This window comes from Drosophila subpulchrella, unplaced genomic scaffold (genome assembly GCF_014743375.2).
Source record: "Drosophila subpulchrella strain 33 F10 #4 breed RU33 unplaced genomic scaffold, RU_Dsub_v1.1 Primary Assembly Seq50, whole genome shotgun sequence".
Taxonomy (NCBI): domain Eukaryota; kingdom Metazoa; phylum Arthropoda; class Insecta; order Diptera; family Drosophilidae; genus Drosophila; species Drosophila subpulchrella.
In genome coordinates this window covers 102,127-122,592 of record NW_023665687.1, presented here as the reverse complement: position 1 = coordinate 122,592, position 20,466 = coordinate 102,127, and the positions used below count along the sequence as shown (strand labels likewise).

General features: G+C 38.4%; 1 protein-coding gene across 4 annotated transcripts in view; it reads right to left on the bottom strand.

The window, feature by feature from the left end:
• The window catches only part of LOC119562471 (mitogen-activated protein kinase ERK-A), a 230,536-nt gene extending 213,534 nt beyond the window's left edge, over positions 1-17,002 (bottom strand). For 3 of the 4 annotated variants that reach the window (XM_037875662.1, XM_037875664.1, XM_037875665.1), the window contains exons 1-2: positions 16,858-16,994; positions 16,536-16,713 (exon numbers count right to left, since the gene is read on the bottom strand). In XM_037875662.1, coding sequence (XP_037731590.1) covers positions 16,536-16,702 — 167 coding nt within the window. In that variant the 5' untranslated portion in view covers positions 16,703-16,713; positions 16,858-16,994. Of the gene's footprint in view, positions 1-16,535; positions 16,714-16,857 lie in introns of all 4 variants that reach the window. The other variant, XM_037875663.1, reaches the window with a different exon arrangement.
• Positions 17,003-20,466: the final 3,464 nt, after the last annotated feature.

Here is a 20,466-nt window from a genome sequence, read left to right as displayed (position 1 = left end):
GGGACTAAATATGAAGCTACCCAAGCTTTATGCTGACTCCTCTGCATTTACTGCAGATATTTTGGCTTTTACGGAAACGGCTGAAACCAGAGATATCTGACTCTGAAGTTCTGTCAAATAACTTTAATGCCTATAGGACCGATCGCTCCTCACGTAGGGGAGGCGGTGTGCTGATTGCCGTTACCACTGATGATACCCATAACGAAATTGAATTTGTTAGTGTGAAAGTTTCCTTGCAATCCATATCTATTTTTGTTACATGTTCCTATATTCCACCTGGCTCTGATTTAATAATTTATGAGCACCATCTGTCTGCCATAAAATCTGTTCTATCCCTTCTTTCTAACAGAGACCTTTTGATTGTTTTGAGTGACTTTAATCTCCCTGATATCTCTTGGTCTTCTCCTACTGACTCACTTGTCGCTATACCCTTATCCGTCCATGATTTTGTAGATGGTCTTTTAGAATTATCGTTACAGCAAGTAAGCTTTATACGGAATTCATTTAATAGACAACTAGATCTTGTGTTTGTTTCAGACCCGTCTGAAGTCACGGTATCTAGAATTGACGCTCTTGTTGTACCTGAAGACCGATATCATCAAACAATGGAATTGACAATCTGCCTCCCATGCGTTGATACCCTCTCTCCTTTAGTTCCTCAAACTAAAATGAGATGTTTTCGAAAATGTGACTATAAAAAACTTAACGATATGATTTCTCAATACAATTGGACAGACTTGTACAATTGTATGGATATTGAAAGTGCCACTGAACTATTCTATATAGTGTTAAATACTTTTTTTAATGAATGCGTTCCTGATAGGCTTCCTTCAAAGCTAAACAGGCCTCCTTGGTTTACCAATGCGCTTCAAAGACTTAAAAACCTTAAAACAAACACCTATAAAAGTATAAAAAATCGGGTAAGCCATCTGATTTTTCGAAGTATGTGGTGGCTCGATCGGACTTTAATGTTCTCAATAGTCATTGCTATTCTATGTATTTAAGTCGATGTAAATTCGAATTTTCAAATGATCCGAAGCAGTTTTATAACTTTGTTTATGCCAAGCGTAAGTCGTCGGCATTGCCTTCATCGGTACGTTTTAACTCAATGGAGGCATCGACGGATTCTGAAATTGCTAATTTATTTGCCGAGTTTTTCCAAACTACTTATAGTTCGGCTGCTTGGTCAAATTCTAACTACCCTAATCCCTTAAGTAGGGCGAATTGTATTTTTACCCCTGAAATTACGGAAAGTTCTCTCTTAAGAGACTTAGCAACAACAACGCCAACTTATTCTCCCGGTCCAGATGGACTCCCCGGGTGTGTGCTTAAGTTTTGTGCGTCAACCATATGTAAACCGATTCTTAAACTTTTTAATTTGTCTATTTCATCATCAGTTTTTCCTACTATCTGGAAGGACTCAATTATCATTCCACTTCACAAAAAGGGTGCGAAGGCGGATGCCCAGAATTATAGAGGTATTTCCAAACTGTCGGCAATTCCTAAAGCATTTGAACGTATTATTACTTCTCATTTGCAACATTTATGTTCCTCGCTAATATCACCGTGTCAGCATGGTTTTGTTAAGCGAAGATCGACCACCACCAACCTTGAATTGTCATCTATTGTAATTAATGGATTTAAGAAAAAAATGCAGACTGACGTTATATATACAGATTTTAGTAAGGCCTTTGACTCTGTCAACCACTCTCTTCTATTATTCAAATTAAATCTGCTTGGGTTTCCATGTAATCTATTAACTTGGATTTCAAGTTATTTGAATGGTAGGACTCAGAGGGTTATATTCAAGAACGCTGTTTCAAAATTGATCTACGTGACATCTGGAGTGCCTCAGGGTAGTCATTTGGGTCCTTTGCTGTTTACTTTGTTTATTAACGATCTTCCCTCTACCATAACACATTCTCGTGTACTAATGTATGCCGATGATGTTAAGCTTTGTTTATCATATAATGATATAGCGTCGGGTTTCAACTTACAGTCAGATATTGATTGTTTTCAGGGATGGTGTGAGTACAACCTTTTAAATTTGAACTTCCTTAAATGAAACGTTATGTTTTCTAAGAAAATGTCCCATTTTCGAATTAGAGTCGCTATTGAACAGATGTGTTTACTTTTGTGCTCTGAGTTTTTGTCTTTTTCTGTGATTTTTTGCGAGTTTCTTGTGTTTGTTTTTTAACAAAGCTTAGCCTAATAGTTGTGTTAGTGTTCTTGACCAGATCCCCCAGTAAACGGGTATGTGGTTATAGTTTTTTAACATTTCTATTAGATTTCTTTAATCTCCTAGCGTTGTTAGTGAAATTTTACACTCACTAATCTCGCTAAAACTCTTTTATTCCCACTCTCTCTCCCGCTCTATATTACAACTGTAATTTAAACTCTCTCGTAAACTGCCGAATTTCTGGTAGACTGTTGGTGTGCTATTCTCTTACTCTCTCTCTTCAGCTTGCTTTACGTTGTAACTGTTCGTGCGTAAAGTTGTCAGTGTCCCACAAGCAACGCTCAGTCGATAGAAGATTTATTCTCGTGCGTCGGGTTTCAACTTACAGTCAGATATTGATTGTTTTCAGGGATGGTGTGAGTACAACCTTTAAATTTGAACTGCCTTAAATGAAACGTTATTACTTTTTATAGGAGTACTCCTACTTTTGTTAGTTACTCTCTTCAAAATACGTCACTCGACCGTATATATTCAGTTAATGACTTAGGCGTTCTTCTGGACCCAAAACTTAAATTTGACTGCCACATAATGTCCACTGTCAACAAGGCCATGAGTGTTCTTGGGTTTATAAAGCGTTGGTCAAAAGAATTTGATGACCCTTATACAACCAAATTATTATTTACCTCCCTTTTCCGTCCTATTTTGAAATATTGTTCTTCGGTTTGGAGTCCACAAAATCAAGTGCGCATTGACCGTATTGAGTCGGTACAAAAAAAATTTCTTCTTTTTGCCCTTCGTAGTTTGAACTGGGATCAAAACGTAAGGCTACCTTCCTATTAGAGTAGATTACTATTGCTTAATTTACCTACACTTATAAATCGTAGATCAATGCTTGGTACTATTTTTATGCAAAATCTTATTAGAGGTGATATTGATTCTGTAGAACTTGTAAACCGCCTAACTTTCAATGTCCCTGCTAGACTAACACGAAATTATTATCCCCTAAATTTGCCACGATGTACATCAAACTTTTGTCTTCACGAGCCCTTTCGCGTTATATGTAATAATTATAACAACCTTTATCATTTAATTTGCACTTCAAATTCTATCCCTAAGTAAAACACAATAAAAATGAATTATTGGCTGTGGCTTCTTCAAATGGGGGCCGCATAGTCCATTCTGTGTTTAAGCTCCCTTTAGATTTAATAAATATTAAAATACACCATGTTGCTAAATAACTAGTCGGTCAAATATGTCTTTGGTTTTTTAAGACTTATTGTTTGGAACGAATGTTCCATGACTCATAAGGGTGGAGTTGAAGATTTGGATAACATGTTGAAAGATATTCGTGGTTATTTTTTTTTTTACGTTGATGCACTATGCTCTGTACAAAGAAGTGACCCCACGGCACCAAGCAATGTGTGTTATGCGCGGAGTCCTATTCCCTTTTGGGCTTAAGAAACGAACTGGTTAATTTAAAAAAAGGCTGCTAGAGTAAAACGGTAGTATTATTCCAGTTCAGTCCCCGTATGGCAAATATCAAAAAGATTATTGTACAGACTTAATCCGGTTTATATGTACCCGAATTGGGGCTACAGACGGGACCGGACTAACGGTCGGACTAATTAAATGAACAAGATTTTTGTGATGTAATGGTCATTAAATTCCTTGGACCACCGTTTTATGGTAGTAATGTGGTCATAAAATTTTAGATTGGGATCCATCCAAGGTCATTAACATGCGATATCCTGTCCAACTCAGAGTATAATCGGTGTAGTACGGGCTTACTTTGAACTTAGACCCATTTAAGTTTAATTTATTATCATTGCACCAAGTTTGAAATGCATCAAGACTTCCTTGTGGTACACCTGAAGAAACTCGGACTAGGGAAGAAAACTAGTTCTTAAAAAATGACTCTTTGTGTCCAGTCATTCAAATAACTTGAGATCCACTTAAGGAGATCACACAGGAACCCCAATTGGTCCGATTTCTGAACTAGAGGCGGATGATTTACAGAGTCAAACACTTTGCTGAAATCGGTGTAAACCACGTCACACTGAACATTGATCTTGAATCCATTTGTCGCAAATGAAGTAAACTCCAAAAGGTTCGTTGTCGTTGACCTACGAATTTTTTGTGTTGGCATGAGAAAATAAGAGACCAACAACTATCTTGCAAATGGGACTCTGTCAGGTCCCGGAGAGTAGACTGGCTTACGCCTTTGCAAGAATAAAAGAAATGAGCTTTTACTTATTCGCGGACAAAAAATAAGGTTTGATTCAAACATGGCATATGGGCATATGGGCGCTGAGTAAGTCGTTAGAAAAAATTGCGCAAATAATAGGTAGGAACGCATGTACCAAATAATGAGTCTAATACATTATAAAATATACCAACAGCCTCAGTCATATAAGTGCATGAGTAAAGGTCAGACCAATCAAAGCAAGCTATTATCCTATTTATGTGTTGGAAGATTACTTTACGAAAGCAGTAAATTCGTTTAGCTGACTTTTCAGATATTTTATTCAGTTTTAGTCCCGTGTCAATAGTAACGTAATTGCAGAGGTTCTGACTATACAAACACAATCTGGACTGGAAACAAAGCAAAAATCCATTAAGCGGTCTAAAATATTTCGAATATGGTTTACTTGAGATAGCGAAATGTCAAGCAATCCGTCAAGAAAATCATGCAGCGCCGAAGGTAATAATATGTTGATGTTTCTACGGTGTACCATAACTATTAACTGAACAGTATCTGAATGCTTATTTGAGATAGTCTAGATAGCGGACAGGTGATTCGCATATATTGGGAATTCAACTGACGGCGGAATATAGGAACATATTAAGTATATAAAACTATCGGGAAGAAATAGTTTTATAGTGAGTGAGTCGGCGTTAAACGAAACTCCACCTCCACGTCGGGTCGGACGATCAAGCCAATAAGTTGTGTACTTACCTGGAAAAACTTCGGAACTAAGAATATCCGGATTTAGCCAGGTTTCTGTACATACAATAACGTGGGAAGACAAGGAAAAACTATTAGTGTACAAATTAGTCAGCTTACTTAGTAAACCTCTTGTATTCTGATAGGAAAGCAGTATGAATGAATCTAGTATTTTTTTCTAGTAGAGGGCGCTGTGGACGACTCATTAGAGGGATTTCCAACTTCCTTTGAACGAATTTTCTTTCTGTAGCTTCGCACTCTTTACAGGTCAAAATTTGGTCGAGCACACAGAAGCAAAATGAATTCCAATCTTAAGTGATGACATATTCCTAGCACATGATAATTTAAATTGTTGAACCTTTACGTCATCAACCTGAATTTTTCTACGGATATAGGCCATAATATCCAGGGATGAAAGGTCAGGACTCAGCCGTGAAACAAATATTTTTTTTCGCTGCGGTACACAGGTTATAGATTTTAGTACCACGCATGTGACAGGTTTTGGAACTACAGCATTAATGGCCGCACCACCAGTTTCCGGCGGTACTCCGGACGTAAAGTCAACATGCGGCGTTGGAAATTTTTAATTTTTTTATTAACCGCAGATTTGCGTCTAAGGCGGCAAAATATCGCGAGCTGCACATTTGGGAACCGAATTTTGTTTAGCCTTCAACCTCAGTACCATACTAAAATCAATTGCCGGGCTGTAGACCCCGGATCGCAAGAGGTAGTTTCACTGACGACAGCCATGGGCTGCCTATCGATTGCGATCTCTTTTCGCTTAGGGGAATCAGGCTCAATTAGCATGCGGCTATTGAGCTGCGAATCAATCGCACAATGCAGATCCGTTTTCTTACGGCTGTTGCGGATAACTTTTATAACAGTGTTGTTAGTGAGCCACCTTATATAGATTGCCTGGTCTTCATATGCAACGGAATCATTACAGTAGTAGCGCAAGCCACTCCTCTTGTCAATTGCATCGCGTACCAGGCCCGAAAAATTAAGGTTCATTGCATGGTAAATATTTTCGCATGTATGGCACGGGATACGCCGTTGTCCAGCAAAGATAACCGCCTTGCATTTCTTTGAAGAACTGACTGCCGTTATTGTGTTATATTGGACCACTGTACAATTAAAGCTCCAAAAAGATAAGGGTGAATTAAAAAGCGGTAGAGAGTAAGCGGGACGTAGTGAGCGGGAGTGACTTCGCGGAGTAGAAAAAAAAAACAACAAAGTTAGCGCGTGCAGCAATATACCGAGGTACTTGGCATTGTGTTAGCGACGATAAATCCTCTACTAATGCCCTCCAGCGTGCATTCAGGGCTTCAGGAATAGGTTCGTTCCAGTGTATTACAGCGGTCCAACTTTCTTGGAAGATGAGCTTGAGAAGCACGGTGGTAGGCACTGCAATCCCGAGTGGGTCATAGATCTTGGAAAGTTGCGATAATAGTTCTCATTTCGTGGGGACAGTGTTGAGATCGAATTCTGTAGGTTTGACGAACATTACATCACGACCTGGATTCCACTGAATTCCAAGGACCTTGAACTGGGTCAAAACATCGATCCTCTTCAGGTAATGATTGCAGAAGGTTAGAGCTTCATTTCCGTACTTTGAACTTCGCTTTTCCTAAGAGTCCAATCAGCTCCGTCTTTAGAACCAAAAGATCTTCTACCGAATCGCATCCAGTTGGGATATCGTCTACATAAGCATCTTGTGATAATGCTTGTGATGCGGCCGGGTACTCGAGGTGATGATCGTCAGCTAGTTGCTTCAAAACTCGAACGGCCAGAAATGGAGAGGGCGCTAGGCCGTACGTGACTGTTAACAGCCGAAAATGAAGCATAGGTTCATTCTCATTTTTGCGCCACACAATACGTTGAAAATTGGTGTGACGCCTGGAAACTTGAATCCCTCTAAACATCTTTTCAATATCTGCGCATAGAACATATCGGTGTTGGATGTACCGAGGTACATACCGAGGTACTTGGCATTGTGTTAGCGACGAGAAATCCTCTACTAATGCCCTCCGGCGTGCATTCAGGGCTACAGGAATTGGTTTGTCCCAGGGTATTACAGAGGTCCAACTTTCTTGGAAGATGAGCTTGAGAAGCACGGCGGTAAGCGCTGCAATCCCGAGTGGGTCATAGATCTTGGAAAGTTGCGATAATAGTTCTCGTTTCGTGGGGAGAATACTGAGATCGAATTATGTAGGTTTGATGAACATTACATCACGACCTGGATTCCACTAAATTCCAAGGACCTTGACGGGCGATTCCATGGGTGAATTGTTGCTGAGCTGTACTGGGTCATAACATCGATCCTCTTTAGGTAATGATTGCAGAAGGTTCCAGCAGTTAGAGCTCCATTTCCGTAGTTCGAACTTCGCTTTTCCTAAGAGTCCAAACAGCATCGTCTTTAGAACCAAAAGATCTTCTACCGAATCGCATCCAGTTGGGATATCGTCCACATAAGCATCTTGTGATAATGCTTGTGATGCGGTCGGGTACTTGAGGCGATGATCGTCAGCTAGTTGCTTCAAAACTCGAACGGCCAGAAGTTTGTGCGAGGCCGGTGCTGCCGGAAACGTAGGCAAACCCCGAGCAAGTCCCGCTGATTCGGTGGCCCAATATGAAGTCTGTCGTTTAAGGAGATTCCAGAACTGTCTTTCCCAGATCCATCGAAGACCACCCGACAGCTTGGTGCGGTAGATAAACGCAAGTGTCAGGGTCGTCCATTACTTGGGCTGATGTCAGTTGTTCCATATAACAGCGTTGCAAGTAGTCATCCAAAAACTCCTCGTATTGTTTTTTTAGTTCCGGATGTCGACGAAACATTCGCTCCACTTAGATTAGGAGGTTGGTGGCCTGGGGAAGAGTTGAGTCGATAGGCGGAGCTCCATTCTTGAAGGGATACTCGACGATATAGACCCCACCTTCGGAGCGCGTGTGAGTGCTTGCAATAGGACTGTCTGTGGGATCACTGTAGTCCAAGAGACTGGTTTGGTTGCACATTGTCCATTTCCATGAACGATTGAACGATCGAACGATCCGCGTGATGGGTCACGGCCGGAGTGTCGTCGCATGTACTGTACGAGCCTGCAATAATCCAACCAAAAATTGTTTTGAGAGCTATGGGATAGTCCTTACCAAAATATTTTCGTTATCCGGTATATAGAGACCATAGTTGATCAGATCGAACGATAACATCTATAGATCCCGGCGTGCAGAACGTGGCATCTGCTAAGGGTGCTGATATTTCCTTCCAGGCTGAAGATGATGTGTCAATAGTTTGAACTGGAAGCGATTACGTCAGCGAGGACAAAATGAAAGAGTCCATCTCGATGATATGATCCGAATGCCGAGAGCGCAGCTTAAAGTGTGCGCGTTCTCGAGTATGGCCGGCGTTGCTTTCGGCCAGACCAAGAATTGAAATTCGTGCATGCGTTCGATGCGAGCCAATCCGCTGAACAAATGATTCCGATGCCAAAGTAATGGTGGATCGTGTCTAAGAGCATTCTGCATTTTGTTGTGTTTCCCCAAACCTGCAAACGGAAAATTTTCCAGGGTATGATGAGTGTAATTGTTCCCCACAGAAGGAACGCTGCCTGATGGTGTATCTTCTTGAATGCAAAGTTGATTGTTTGTGCGGAAAGATCTCGCTCGGGGTGTTAAGGGCAGATTGCCGGTGCTTACGCTAGGCGACTCATTGGCCTCTACAGTTCGTTAAGGCTGTGGCGTGTCGCGGACCAATGTATGGTGTTTGCGGCGGCAGACCCGGCATGTGTGTGAAGCGCTGAGGCAGTTAAAACAGAGCTTTCTGGTTTTCAGGAATTCTCGGCGAGTTGCGATGTCCAACGTTAGAAATTGGTCACACCTGTACAGTTGATGAGTCTGCTGGCAATATATACACTTGGTGGGCGTTAGCATGATGAGTAGCAGCAGATCGTCGAGCTTTAGGCGCGCGAGCGAGTTGGCAGGCTTCAAAGGTGTCGTAGTGAGATGCGAGTAAAGTTAGAAATTGGTCCATAGTCACACTGGGATTTTCAGATTCTGTGCACTGGGCCCATGATTGCCGAGTTTCAGGATCTAACTTTAATAAAAATATAAAAATTAGCCACGGATCTCGTTCATCGCACTGAAGTGCCTTAACCCACGAATAACTTTATCTGCGCCGTCAACCAATTTACGCACAGTTCTGATGATACTGGTTGTGGCACTAGGTATCGTTAAAAAACTGTTCAGAAATGATCGGATACTAAGTGGTTTTTTTTGTACCGCTTTTCCAACTTGTACCAGGCTTCACTGTAGTTTTCATTAGTCACGGGAATATGTTTCACTAATGTGAGCGCCTCGCCAGACAGGTAGGATTGCGTTTGATGCCGTGAACATGTCCGAAAAATGTTTCCAATCCTCATAATTTTCTGAAAAGGTTGGGTGCTTGATTCGCTCGAACTGAAAGTCCACATGGCTTCTGCGAGTAGTGTTGAATGATTGATCGGAAACAAGAAGAGTGTTCTTAGCGACTTCAGCTTTTAAATCTTCAAGCGTATTACTGAGAATAGCGTATGTAGCGTAGTGTTTTTCCTCGTATATATCAACGTCTTCTGCAGGGTCTTCCCATCCCTCTTCAGACTCATAGGCGTACAAATCCTCCGTGAGCCGCACAAACCGCAAATAGTTGTCCTGTAGCTGGGTCAATCGCGCGACTAATGTCCAGATTGACTGAATATCTTCCACAAATTTCGAGGCATTGTTATACGCACAAGTGATTTGGCTTTTGCAAAAGCCCCGCTGTTGAATCACACTCCGCATGACGTTTGAGGTTAGAGGACGGTTCTATACGATGCAGATATCTATAGATCACCGTTGACAAGTACTAATTATACCCGTAGTCGTAGAGTAAAAGGGTAGGGGCCCACAATTTTTATGCTAGATAAAACATGTTAACTGAAATGTATTGGTCCCGTCAATACCTATCGATTGATCCAATTGCCACGCCCACTCTAACGCCCATAACGCTTAAGTCTGTCTACCGCCGGTAGGTGGCGCTTTTCAATCTCTCTTTGCTGCTTGCATATCTCCACTCCCCTTTGGTCCCTTTAGGTGAGTAACCGGTATCTGTTAGTCGAGGTACTCGACTAAAGCGTTATTCCTTGTTTTAATTAAAAAGTCCCGAAAACAAACGCGATCCTGGCTATCCGCGTTCGAAGGACAAACAATTTTATGTTAACAAATTAGACGCCAGAAGTGTAACTGTTTAAATTGATTTTTATTTGTCTTCACCAAACATTCAATATAATTTAGTACAATCTTTAGTAGAAAAAATATGACTGACTGTAGCGGGGTATATTACTATAATAGGCTGAATTAAATCGTAAAAACGTTACCGTAAAAAATGATTGGAAAAGTACTGGCAATGCATTTGGGCAAAGCTCTTGCACGTTCATACAAATTAGGCTGCGATTCATGCGCGTGTATGTGTAAATAGATAACACAAGCGAGCGAGAGATAACGTTTACAAGAATAAATGAACACGGTGTCTGGTTCACCAACACACACACATTGTGAGAGAGACATTTTGTAGTGATTTTGTAATGCATTTATTATCAGGAGATTTTCGACAATCGAACAAGGGCTGATGAAATACAATCCTGTTTAATTTCATTCTTTGGCCTACTATTCAAAAATTGTGATGTACTAAAAACATGCGTGTGGTGATCGAAATGCAGGAATTCATGATTAGAAACGATTGTAACTTCCCTTTGAAATGCTCACACCAAAAATGTTTCCTAAAATTTGTAAAATTTTTATAGTCATTACAATGGTTTTCGGAAAGAGCAATATTAACTGTTAGAAATTACAGAGCTGTGTCAATAAATAACACACTTTTAAAGTTATATGATGGTGCTGAATATTGAGAGATTAAAAGTCCAACCCGTGTCAGTTTAGTTGATTTAGATTTTTTGCTTACTTGAATGCTCAAAAGTTATACAATTTTAATTTGATCAAAAACAAGAAAGAACGCTATAGTCGAGCACCTCGACTATCAGATACCCGTTACTCAGCTAAAGGGAACAAAGGGAAATGAAGATATGCAAGTAAAAAAGCGAGATTGAAATGCGCCACCTACCGCGATCTCAATATATGGTTTTGTGGGCGGTAGACAGATTTAAGAGTAATGGGCTTTAGAGTGGGCGTGGCAAACTTTTGTTTTGGGTCAATCGATAGATATTAACGAAACTAATACGCCACAGGCTTAGGCAGTTTGTGGGCGTTAAAGTGTGCGTGGCAAAATTTTTTTGGGTCAATCGATAAGTATTGATGAGAACAAGACATATCAGTTAAAATTTGTATTCTAGCATCAAAACTGTAGGAGCCACAGTTATGGGCGTTAGAGTGGGCGTTGCAACCTGCCGAAAAAATAAATCTGCATGCCACATCCCAAAAGTCTAACTCTTATAGTTTCTGAGATCTCAGCGTTCATACGGACATGGCTAGATCGAGTCGGCTAGTGATCCTGAGCAAAAATATATATACTTCATGGGATCGGAAACGCTTTCTTCTGCCTGTTACATACTTTCCGACGAATCTAGTATTCCCTTTTAGTCCACGAGTAACAATTAAAAAAATGGATATTATAAATTTTTTTTGGCACTCATGGACAATAATAATATCAATTTAAATCGATATAAACATAACATTTAATATGGAAACTATACTTTTTTAATATGGTCTCAATGTTTCGGTATGAATTGGGTGAATTCCCGGAATTAATGAGCTCTCTGGGATAAATTGTGCATTGTTGTATTGCTAAGACTGCAAACTCGGCTGGTCAACAATATAGGTGTATTAAGCAAAACATTAACCTGTAGTTTATAATTACAATTATTTGGTTGCAGAAGGTAAGGTATTAGGAAAATATACCTAAATGGGGACCATTGATATTGTATTAGATGGGCCGTGAGCGTCACTGTAGTGCGGCTCATTCGACGACTCCGATGGAGCAAAGGAACCCTGTCCTTTGCTTCGGTCGGCAAATGTACAGGTGATGAAAAAATTTCGTGGAACCGGGTGCGGTCCGGAGGGCGAGAAAAAATGGCGTAGTATCCTTTGAAGTAACGAAACCAAAATAAATTTATTTGGAAATGATGCCAAAAGGAAAGTTCGTAGTCCGAAAGGCAAAGAATTTGAACCTAAGTAAACATATAAAACTGTGAAACATGGAGGAGGGTGGTAGCCTAATGGTATGGGGCTGCTTTTCATGGTATGGTGTTGGTCCTATTCATCGTATTGACGGAATAATGGACAGAGTTGTATACAAAATTTATTTTGGGAACGGTGATGCTACCATATGGCGAGGATAATATGTCACTTTTATGAAAGTTCCAGCAGGATAATGACCGGAAGCACGCCTCTCGAGTAGTAAAGGACTGGTGCCGAGAGCAAAATGTGTATGTTCTTAAGTGGCCAAGTTAATCCCCGGACCTCAATCCCATCGAGAATCTCTGAGGTGAACTTAAAAGAGAGGTCGGAAAGAACTTGTTAAAATAAATAACTTTGGGATATTGTCCAAAGAGCATGGTACAACATTCCAATTAGAACATGTCGCAAGCTAATATCCTACATGGCAAGACGAATGGAGAAAGTCTTGCAAAATAATGGCGGATATACCGGTTATTAGGTGCCAGATGCTTAGTTTAATATAAAACAAGACCAAACATAGTGAAATATTAATTTAATCTAATCATTTATCTTCGAACACCTATTATTGTGTCCAGCCAAAATTGGCGGATTTAAGGAAATATTTAATTTAGTTTTTTATTGAGGGGTTTGTGAAACTGTTGTTACTTTTTGTTGAAAGACAATTAATATACGTTTTGAAAAAATTGGCTACAGTTCCTAACTTTAGCTGGCGTTCATCTAAGAGTAGGGGTCAGAACACTATGGTCTGGCTTTTTCAAGCCATATTGAGACGACTCTCAGTCATGGTATAGGAGTACTTGTTCTCACGTCAAAATAAAAACTGTTGATATCAAATAAAAACCTCTCCTAGGACGTTTTTGCTAAAGGAAGGATACATTTTATCAGGCGGCAAATCGGTAAAAGACGTACCATTTTTTCACTAGGTGGCAGCACCACACCAGAGGAGTTACCTAATTGTCAAAAAATTTGTCGAAAAGCTATCGAAAAATACCATAAAACAGTCATAATAACACAAGTTCACCGCCAAAAATGTCCATAAGCCATTTTTTCTTTTCTATGAAATGTGAGTCCTCCTAAGCAAAAGTCCATTTGGTTTTATCACATACACGTTGCGTCGTATAGCTAACAAAACAAAAACCGAATTTGAAATGTGGCCTAAAATTTTGGACGTATCTAAAATAGTTTTGCTGAAAAATACTCAATACAAGAAGGCTTTACTAAAAAATAGTCACTATCTTAAACCATTGCCCGTGCCTTTGGATTTTGATGACAAAGTTTATATTTTCAAATTTGTCTCGAAAAAAACCTAAATGGAAATAATTTTTATTTGTTTGGAATCTTTATGACTGTATGCTCTTATTTCGGTTTAAAGCGATTTCAAGAGGCTATTTAATTGGATTTGTTACAGCAATAAAATTATTTTTTATTATCTGCACCTACAGCTGCGAAAAAAAAATAGCACCACCTACCCGAGCAATGTTTGGATAGAGTTAGATAGAGACAGAGTTGTCCCCAAACCATTTCCTTGCCTTCTTGCTGGTGTGTTTTTGGTCATTATCTTGTTGGAAGACCCACACGAGCAAAAAAAAAAAAAATATTCCTCCACTTCATTCGCCTAGAAATATGTCTGGCATTTAAAAGTGGTACCTTTCTCGGGCTGCAGGCTTTTAGGTTATGTTCCCTGAGATGTGTACGCACAGCTTGCACCGTCGCATTTATTTTAAGCTCCTTTTTAAGCTCAGTAGCAGATTTTAAAGGATCCTTCTTGTTCTGACGAATCAATCGATTGACGTGAAAGGGGGTCATAGATTGTTTTCGTCCTCGTGTTTCAGGTTTTTCTTTAAAGTGTAGAGAGTTCTTAATCATTTTATTTAAACATCCGACCAATCGACCAACTTCTATGTAAGATTTTCCATCCTTCATCAACTTTTGAACGATATCACGCTTTTTCTCAGTGCATTGCTTTCCACGTCCCATTTCAATGGTATTATCAAACTTTTTATGTTCAAAATATTGAAATTATAGATAAATCTAATTGACCCGTGCTTTGTATTAAGGCTATTCGGCAAAATATGGGGTTTTTGCTAATAAATGTGGTAGTGGTGCTATTTTATTTTTCTCCAGTAGTGGTGCTATTTTATTTTTCTCCATTTTTTGCGCTTAACACTTAAAAATAAATTTATAGGAAGGATTTAAAAACAGGGTAACACATTTTTTGGTTAGAAAGAATACTAAAGAGTACAAAAAAATTTTATGTTGAAAAAAACAAACACTGAAAACAATTTTATGTTTCCCAAAAGAAAATGTATTGATGTGGTGCTATTATTTTTTTCGCCACTGTATGTATCTCTTATCAAAATTTAAGTAAGTTATGTTATAATGTAACAAAATTGGAAACAAAATTTAAGAAATTTCGTGAAAAAAAATGATACGGTGGAAACACCAAAACAACACTTAATAACATTCCGTGTGCGAATTTAAGTCATAACAGAGGTTTTTAGCTGCTTATCGAGGACTTAGTAACGGATTTATCATGTATTTGCTGTTTTTATCCACTGTCATTAAAGATGACATTATTCTCAAAATGACCACTCTTTAATACAAAGTTCAGCTTATAATGAGATTATCCTGGCCACCTTGTCAGCAAATTCTGAAGCTTTAACATCGCTTTGGAGACCGGTTGCGCATTTATAGAAAAGTTACCTTCTCTGTTTCAATATATCTCTCCTAACTTTGCGCTCCGGGGGATTGAATTTTACATTGTCGTTTCCCTGATATAGTAATTTCTAATTTAGCAAGTTCTTTATCTCCAATGGTAGAAGTAATTTGTTAAAAGCTTGCAAAATGTCTACACCCGCACAAACTAAAAGGTGGATGAAGTAGTCTAATAAAATTTGTCGCTACCTGTGCTAACATAGGGACGAATAATCTATTTCCGGATTAAAAAATTGCCCTACACGATGTAAAAAAAATGTTGACGGCAACGAATAAAAATTCTTAAATATACTACTTACAATTTATTCATTCGGTACGCTACAACAGAAAATTTCCGTGAGAATAAATATAAAAAAAAATTTTGTTGAAGCGGACCAAATATGCAAATTTTGATTGTGTATTTTTTTACTCGAATGTAATATCATTTTTCGTTACCAAAGCTGATCAAAAAAACAGATTGAAATATATATCCGAGCAAATACTTAGGGCCGGTTTGTCGACTACGTGAGGAAGTCCCTAATATCTATATCCCTAATATCAGTGGCGGATCCACGGGGGGGGGGGGGGAAATAGGGAAATTACCCCCCCCCCCCCCTTGGAACCACAGAACCTGAAAATGCATGCACTCTGTAATGCATGCATATGGTTGACTTTTCAAATATAACCACTTTGTTTACCTAAAAATTGGGATGGATAATTTTTGTTTTATAATTTGTACTGTATTTCTCTCGCAATAATAAGTTTGAACCCCAAATCGAAGAATAAGTTCAATTTCCCCCCCCCCCCCCCCCCCCCCCCCCCCAAGAATCGTCTCTGGATCCGCCACTGCTAATATCTGTCCGGAAAAGTGAAAGACCAATTAAACTTGTAAAAGGAAATCGATCTTTAGACCTTTTGTTATCTGATTAACAAACAATGACCTAGTGCTGTTAGTCAAAAATGAATATTGCATTAGCTGTTTGGGCTTTGCATTAGCTGCTTAGGTTTTGGATAAGCTGTTCTTATGCCTTGTAAAATCAGCTGCCATTTTATCGAGTAAAATACTTATGCGGTTTTAAGGAATTAATAAGCAAATTTGACAAACCGATGGCACATCTGATATTCAAAAATTTCTCTATAATTTATTAGAGCTACCCTAATAATGCGACCGATTATATAAACTAAATTAATGCTTTTTGCATCAACTTTTAAACTTTTGTCTATGTTCCATTTTATATTTATATAATTTCATCTAACTAGGCTTTGTGAAAATAGCTTTCATTTTATCGAGTCGCAAAAGACTTATCAGGGAGTCTGAGTCCCTGTCAAGGTTAGCTCTCACATTGAGGCTCGAGGATGCCAAAATCGCTTAGCAGGGACTTTTTCTGTTCGTGAAATGTTAGCCGGTACTCGAGAAACCGGCCCTTAGCAACCAGTCTTACATGTAAAAAAAAAATGTAGCGTGGGGGTTGTACAAAATCTGTAAAGAAGTTTTCAGTGTACAAGGATACTTACACAACCATGCCATAAGCTCCTTCTCCTATATATGCCAGCTTTGTATATCTCGGACCCACTTCAAAAATTTGTCCCCGTATTATTTCAGCGTAAGGATGGGGCATATCCATAGACAAGGTACCTTCAACTCTTGATCCATTCGAATTCAAATCCGCCATATTTGACATTATTGCTTTCTCTGCAATAATTGACAAGTCGCATTGTATGCAATTTTTTATTACAAATGCGCATTTTATGAATGCAAACAAAACAGAATTCTTAAAATTGAGCACATTTAAATTTCGGTTTTTTGTTGTAAAAGTTTAAAAACACTCATTTGTACCTAGTTGTTACCTAATCGACAAAACTTAAAAGGAGTATATTAATGTGTAAACTTATTTCTTTGAATTATGGAAACTGCGTAAACTTGTTTTAAGAAATATCAGTTTTAAAAATAATCAAGAATTTGTTAAGATGACGTCAGTGCGTTTATGAACACGTTAAGAAGTCCAAGCTTCCTAACACCCTTTTCAGACTGACAGCGCTTCTGAAACAGCGAGCAAAGTACGCAACAGCGAATTTTTCCTTGAGAGGGTATTGCACACATCCGCTGCTGCGACTTTAAGCGGCTTTCTGCCACACAAATCTCTTACAGCCATCATTTCCAGTGAAATCAATTTTTAGTGTTACACACTTCTTCTTCGGACGGTTTTTGAATCTCCTATACTTTCACATACACTGTTGCTATTTCACATAGAGAATCGCTGATCGACATAAGAAGCCCGTAACCCGAAGACGTAAAAATTGAGTTTTTACGAAAAACTAAATTTGTCAATGATATGAGTTCCGATGGCTTCTTCTTTAGATAAATTATGTTTGATTTGGTGCAACCGTTCCCAGGTTTTGCCAAGGACATACGCTGGAGGTTGGTCGTTTCCTTTAAAATAAAGCACAGCAAAGTACCTTTTTCGATGAGATAACTTGATGAGTTCCGAGCCAAAGTTTATTTTGGTTTGCAATTTTATTTTATATTTAGTAATTTTTTGCCTATTGTGGGTGGTTCAGAGCTTGACTTAGATTAGCACAAGTAGTGATTGGATTATTCTCGGCATTTAGTTCTTCTTATATAATTTAAACGCAACACACAATCACAGGCATTTCCTACTATTCACTAATCCCCCAAAAAAGTAGCACACATTGAGTTCCTTTAAGCCTAGTACTCAGGTCGGCTAAGAGTTTCACTAGTTGAAAAATCTTATTCTTTGTAGTGTGACCGAAGTTTTCAAAGTTCACCCGAAATGCATTTAAGATGGTCTTACTTTGGGTTTTTTGCCAGCTGGGTTTTTTGCCAAACGGAAAACAAATCAATTGGAGAAATTAAAAAAGGAGGAGTCTGCTGGTACACAAAGACATTAAAATAAAAACAAGAAGGGAAGTTAACTTCGACAAGCCGAAGCTTATATACCCTTGCAGCTATAAATTTTAAATTTAAAAACACAAAAAATTATATTCCCAATAGTATAAGATAATATGTCAAAAAACACCGAAGCTATAATTTGTTTCATATTATTTTCCTACCAATTTTCCGATCGTTTATATGGCAGCTATATGATATAGTCGTCCGATTTTGATAAAATTAAATTCGAAACTCAGAACTAATTAAAAAATGTTATTTCCAAGCGTAGGAGGTGATATGTTAAAAAACACCGAAGCTATAATTTGTTTCATATTATTTTTGCACCAATTTTCCGATCGTTCCTATGGCAGCTATATGAGATAGTCTTCCGATTTTGATAAAATTAAATTCGAAATTTAGAACTAATTAAAAAATGTTATTTCCAAACGTTGAAGGTTATATGTTGAAAAACACCGAAGCTATAATTTGTTTCATATTATTTTTCCACGTCCGATTTCAATAAAATTTAATTCAAAGCTCAAAACTAATTAAAAAATGTTATTTCCAAGCTTAGGAGGTTATATGCTAAAAAACACCAAAGATATAATTTTAAAAATTTTTTTTCCCGAATTTTCCTATGGGAGCTGTAAGAAATAGTTGTCCGATCCGGCTGGTTCCGACTTATATACTACCTGCAAAAGATATAAGGAAAGTTTCAGCCCGATAGCTTTAAAACTGAGAGACTAGCTTGCGTAGAAACGGACGGACAGACGGACATGGCTAGATCGACTCGTCTAGTCATGCTGATCATGAATATATATACTTTATGGGGTCGGAAACGTCTCCTTCACTGCGTTGCAAACTTCTGACTCAAATCAATATACACTCTGCAAGGGTATAACAAGAAAGAACGCTATAGTCGAGTACCTCGACTATCAGATACCCGTTACTCAGCTTAAGGGACCAAAGGGAAATGGAGATATGCAAGCAGCATAGCGAGATTGAAATGCGAGATTTAAGCATTATGGGCGTTACAGTGGGCGTGGCCAATTTTTTTTTGGATCAATCGATAGGTATTGACGAGACTAATACATTTCAGTTCAATTTTTTGTTCTAGCATGCAAATTGTGGGTGCCACAATTTTGGGCGGTTTGTGGGCGTGGCAAACTTTTTTTTGGTTCAATTGATAGGTATTGACGAGACTAATACATTTCAGTAAATATTTTTTATCTAGCATGAAAATTGTGGGCGCCACAGGCTTGGGCGGTTTGTGGGCGTTAGAGTGGGCGTGGCATATTCGCGTAACAAACTTGCGCTGCGGCAAGGCAAGGAACTTAAGGGGGTATTCTAGTCTGGAAATTTAAAAAAATCGAAAATTTTTTTTTTTCATAATTCGATAGTTTAGATATTCAAAAATATCTCCCTAAACGGATTTTTCAAAATTCAAATTATTTTTAAAATTATGGCTGACTAAGAGAATGTAAGTTATACGTGCTATTCTATCAGTTACACTGCCTGAAATTTAACGTAAAACTTTAAACGCGTTTTTCTCCAAACTACTTTTTCTGATACGGTAGCCATAATATTTCAAGTTCTAATCAGCAGACTTACTTAAAATTTGGCATGAATATTCTTTCAATATCTCTCTATCGCATGAACCAACAAAAATTAAGAATTTAAAATTTGTAATATTTTTAAAAAAATTGATAAAATTAAAAAATTAGTATAAAAAATCGACCTTTTTTTTGAGTGGCCGCCATTTTATGAAAAAAAAATTTTTTTTTTAGTGTTGCTGGTTCATGACATAGCGACATTCGTACTGATTAAGAATCTTTTATTTTTTTTTTTTAAGATGACCCCAAGGGTATGAATCATGGCGACGAGGACACGGCCTTTTTTTTTCCCCCTCTACTTCAAGGACGCATAACTCGATGAAAAAAAATTTTTTTTTTCTTTAATTTTATTTTATGCACTCTTCTAAGTTAAATAAACAAATGATAAAAAACCCGACACTAAAAATATCAAATGTTTAGTTTTAATTAATTGTTAAAAAAGGCTCGAAACTAGAGCCTCTAGACTAGAATACCCCCTTAAATCTTTTTTTTGGATTAATCGATAGGTATTGGAGGACAATACATTTCAGTTAAATCTTTAATTCTAGCATCAAAACTGTAGGAGCCACAGTTTTGGGCGGTTTGTGGGCCTTAGAGTGGGCGTGGCACTCTGCTGAAACAAACTTGCGCTGCGCAGGAATCTGCATGGCTAATCCCAGTATTGAAGCTTTTATAGTTTCCGAGATCTCAGCGTTCATACGGACAGACGGACATGGTTAGATCTACTCGGCTAGTGATCCTGATCAAGAATATATATACTTTATGGGGTCGGAAACGTTTCCTTACGCCTGTTACATACTTTCCGACGAATCTAGTATACGCTTTTACCAAAGACCAAGAATACCAAGATGCGTAACGAGGAGTAAGAAAATGTACACAGACGGCCTAATTTTTGCAAGGCAAGACTCACACATATGGAAATCTATTTTTAGAATGACGTTGC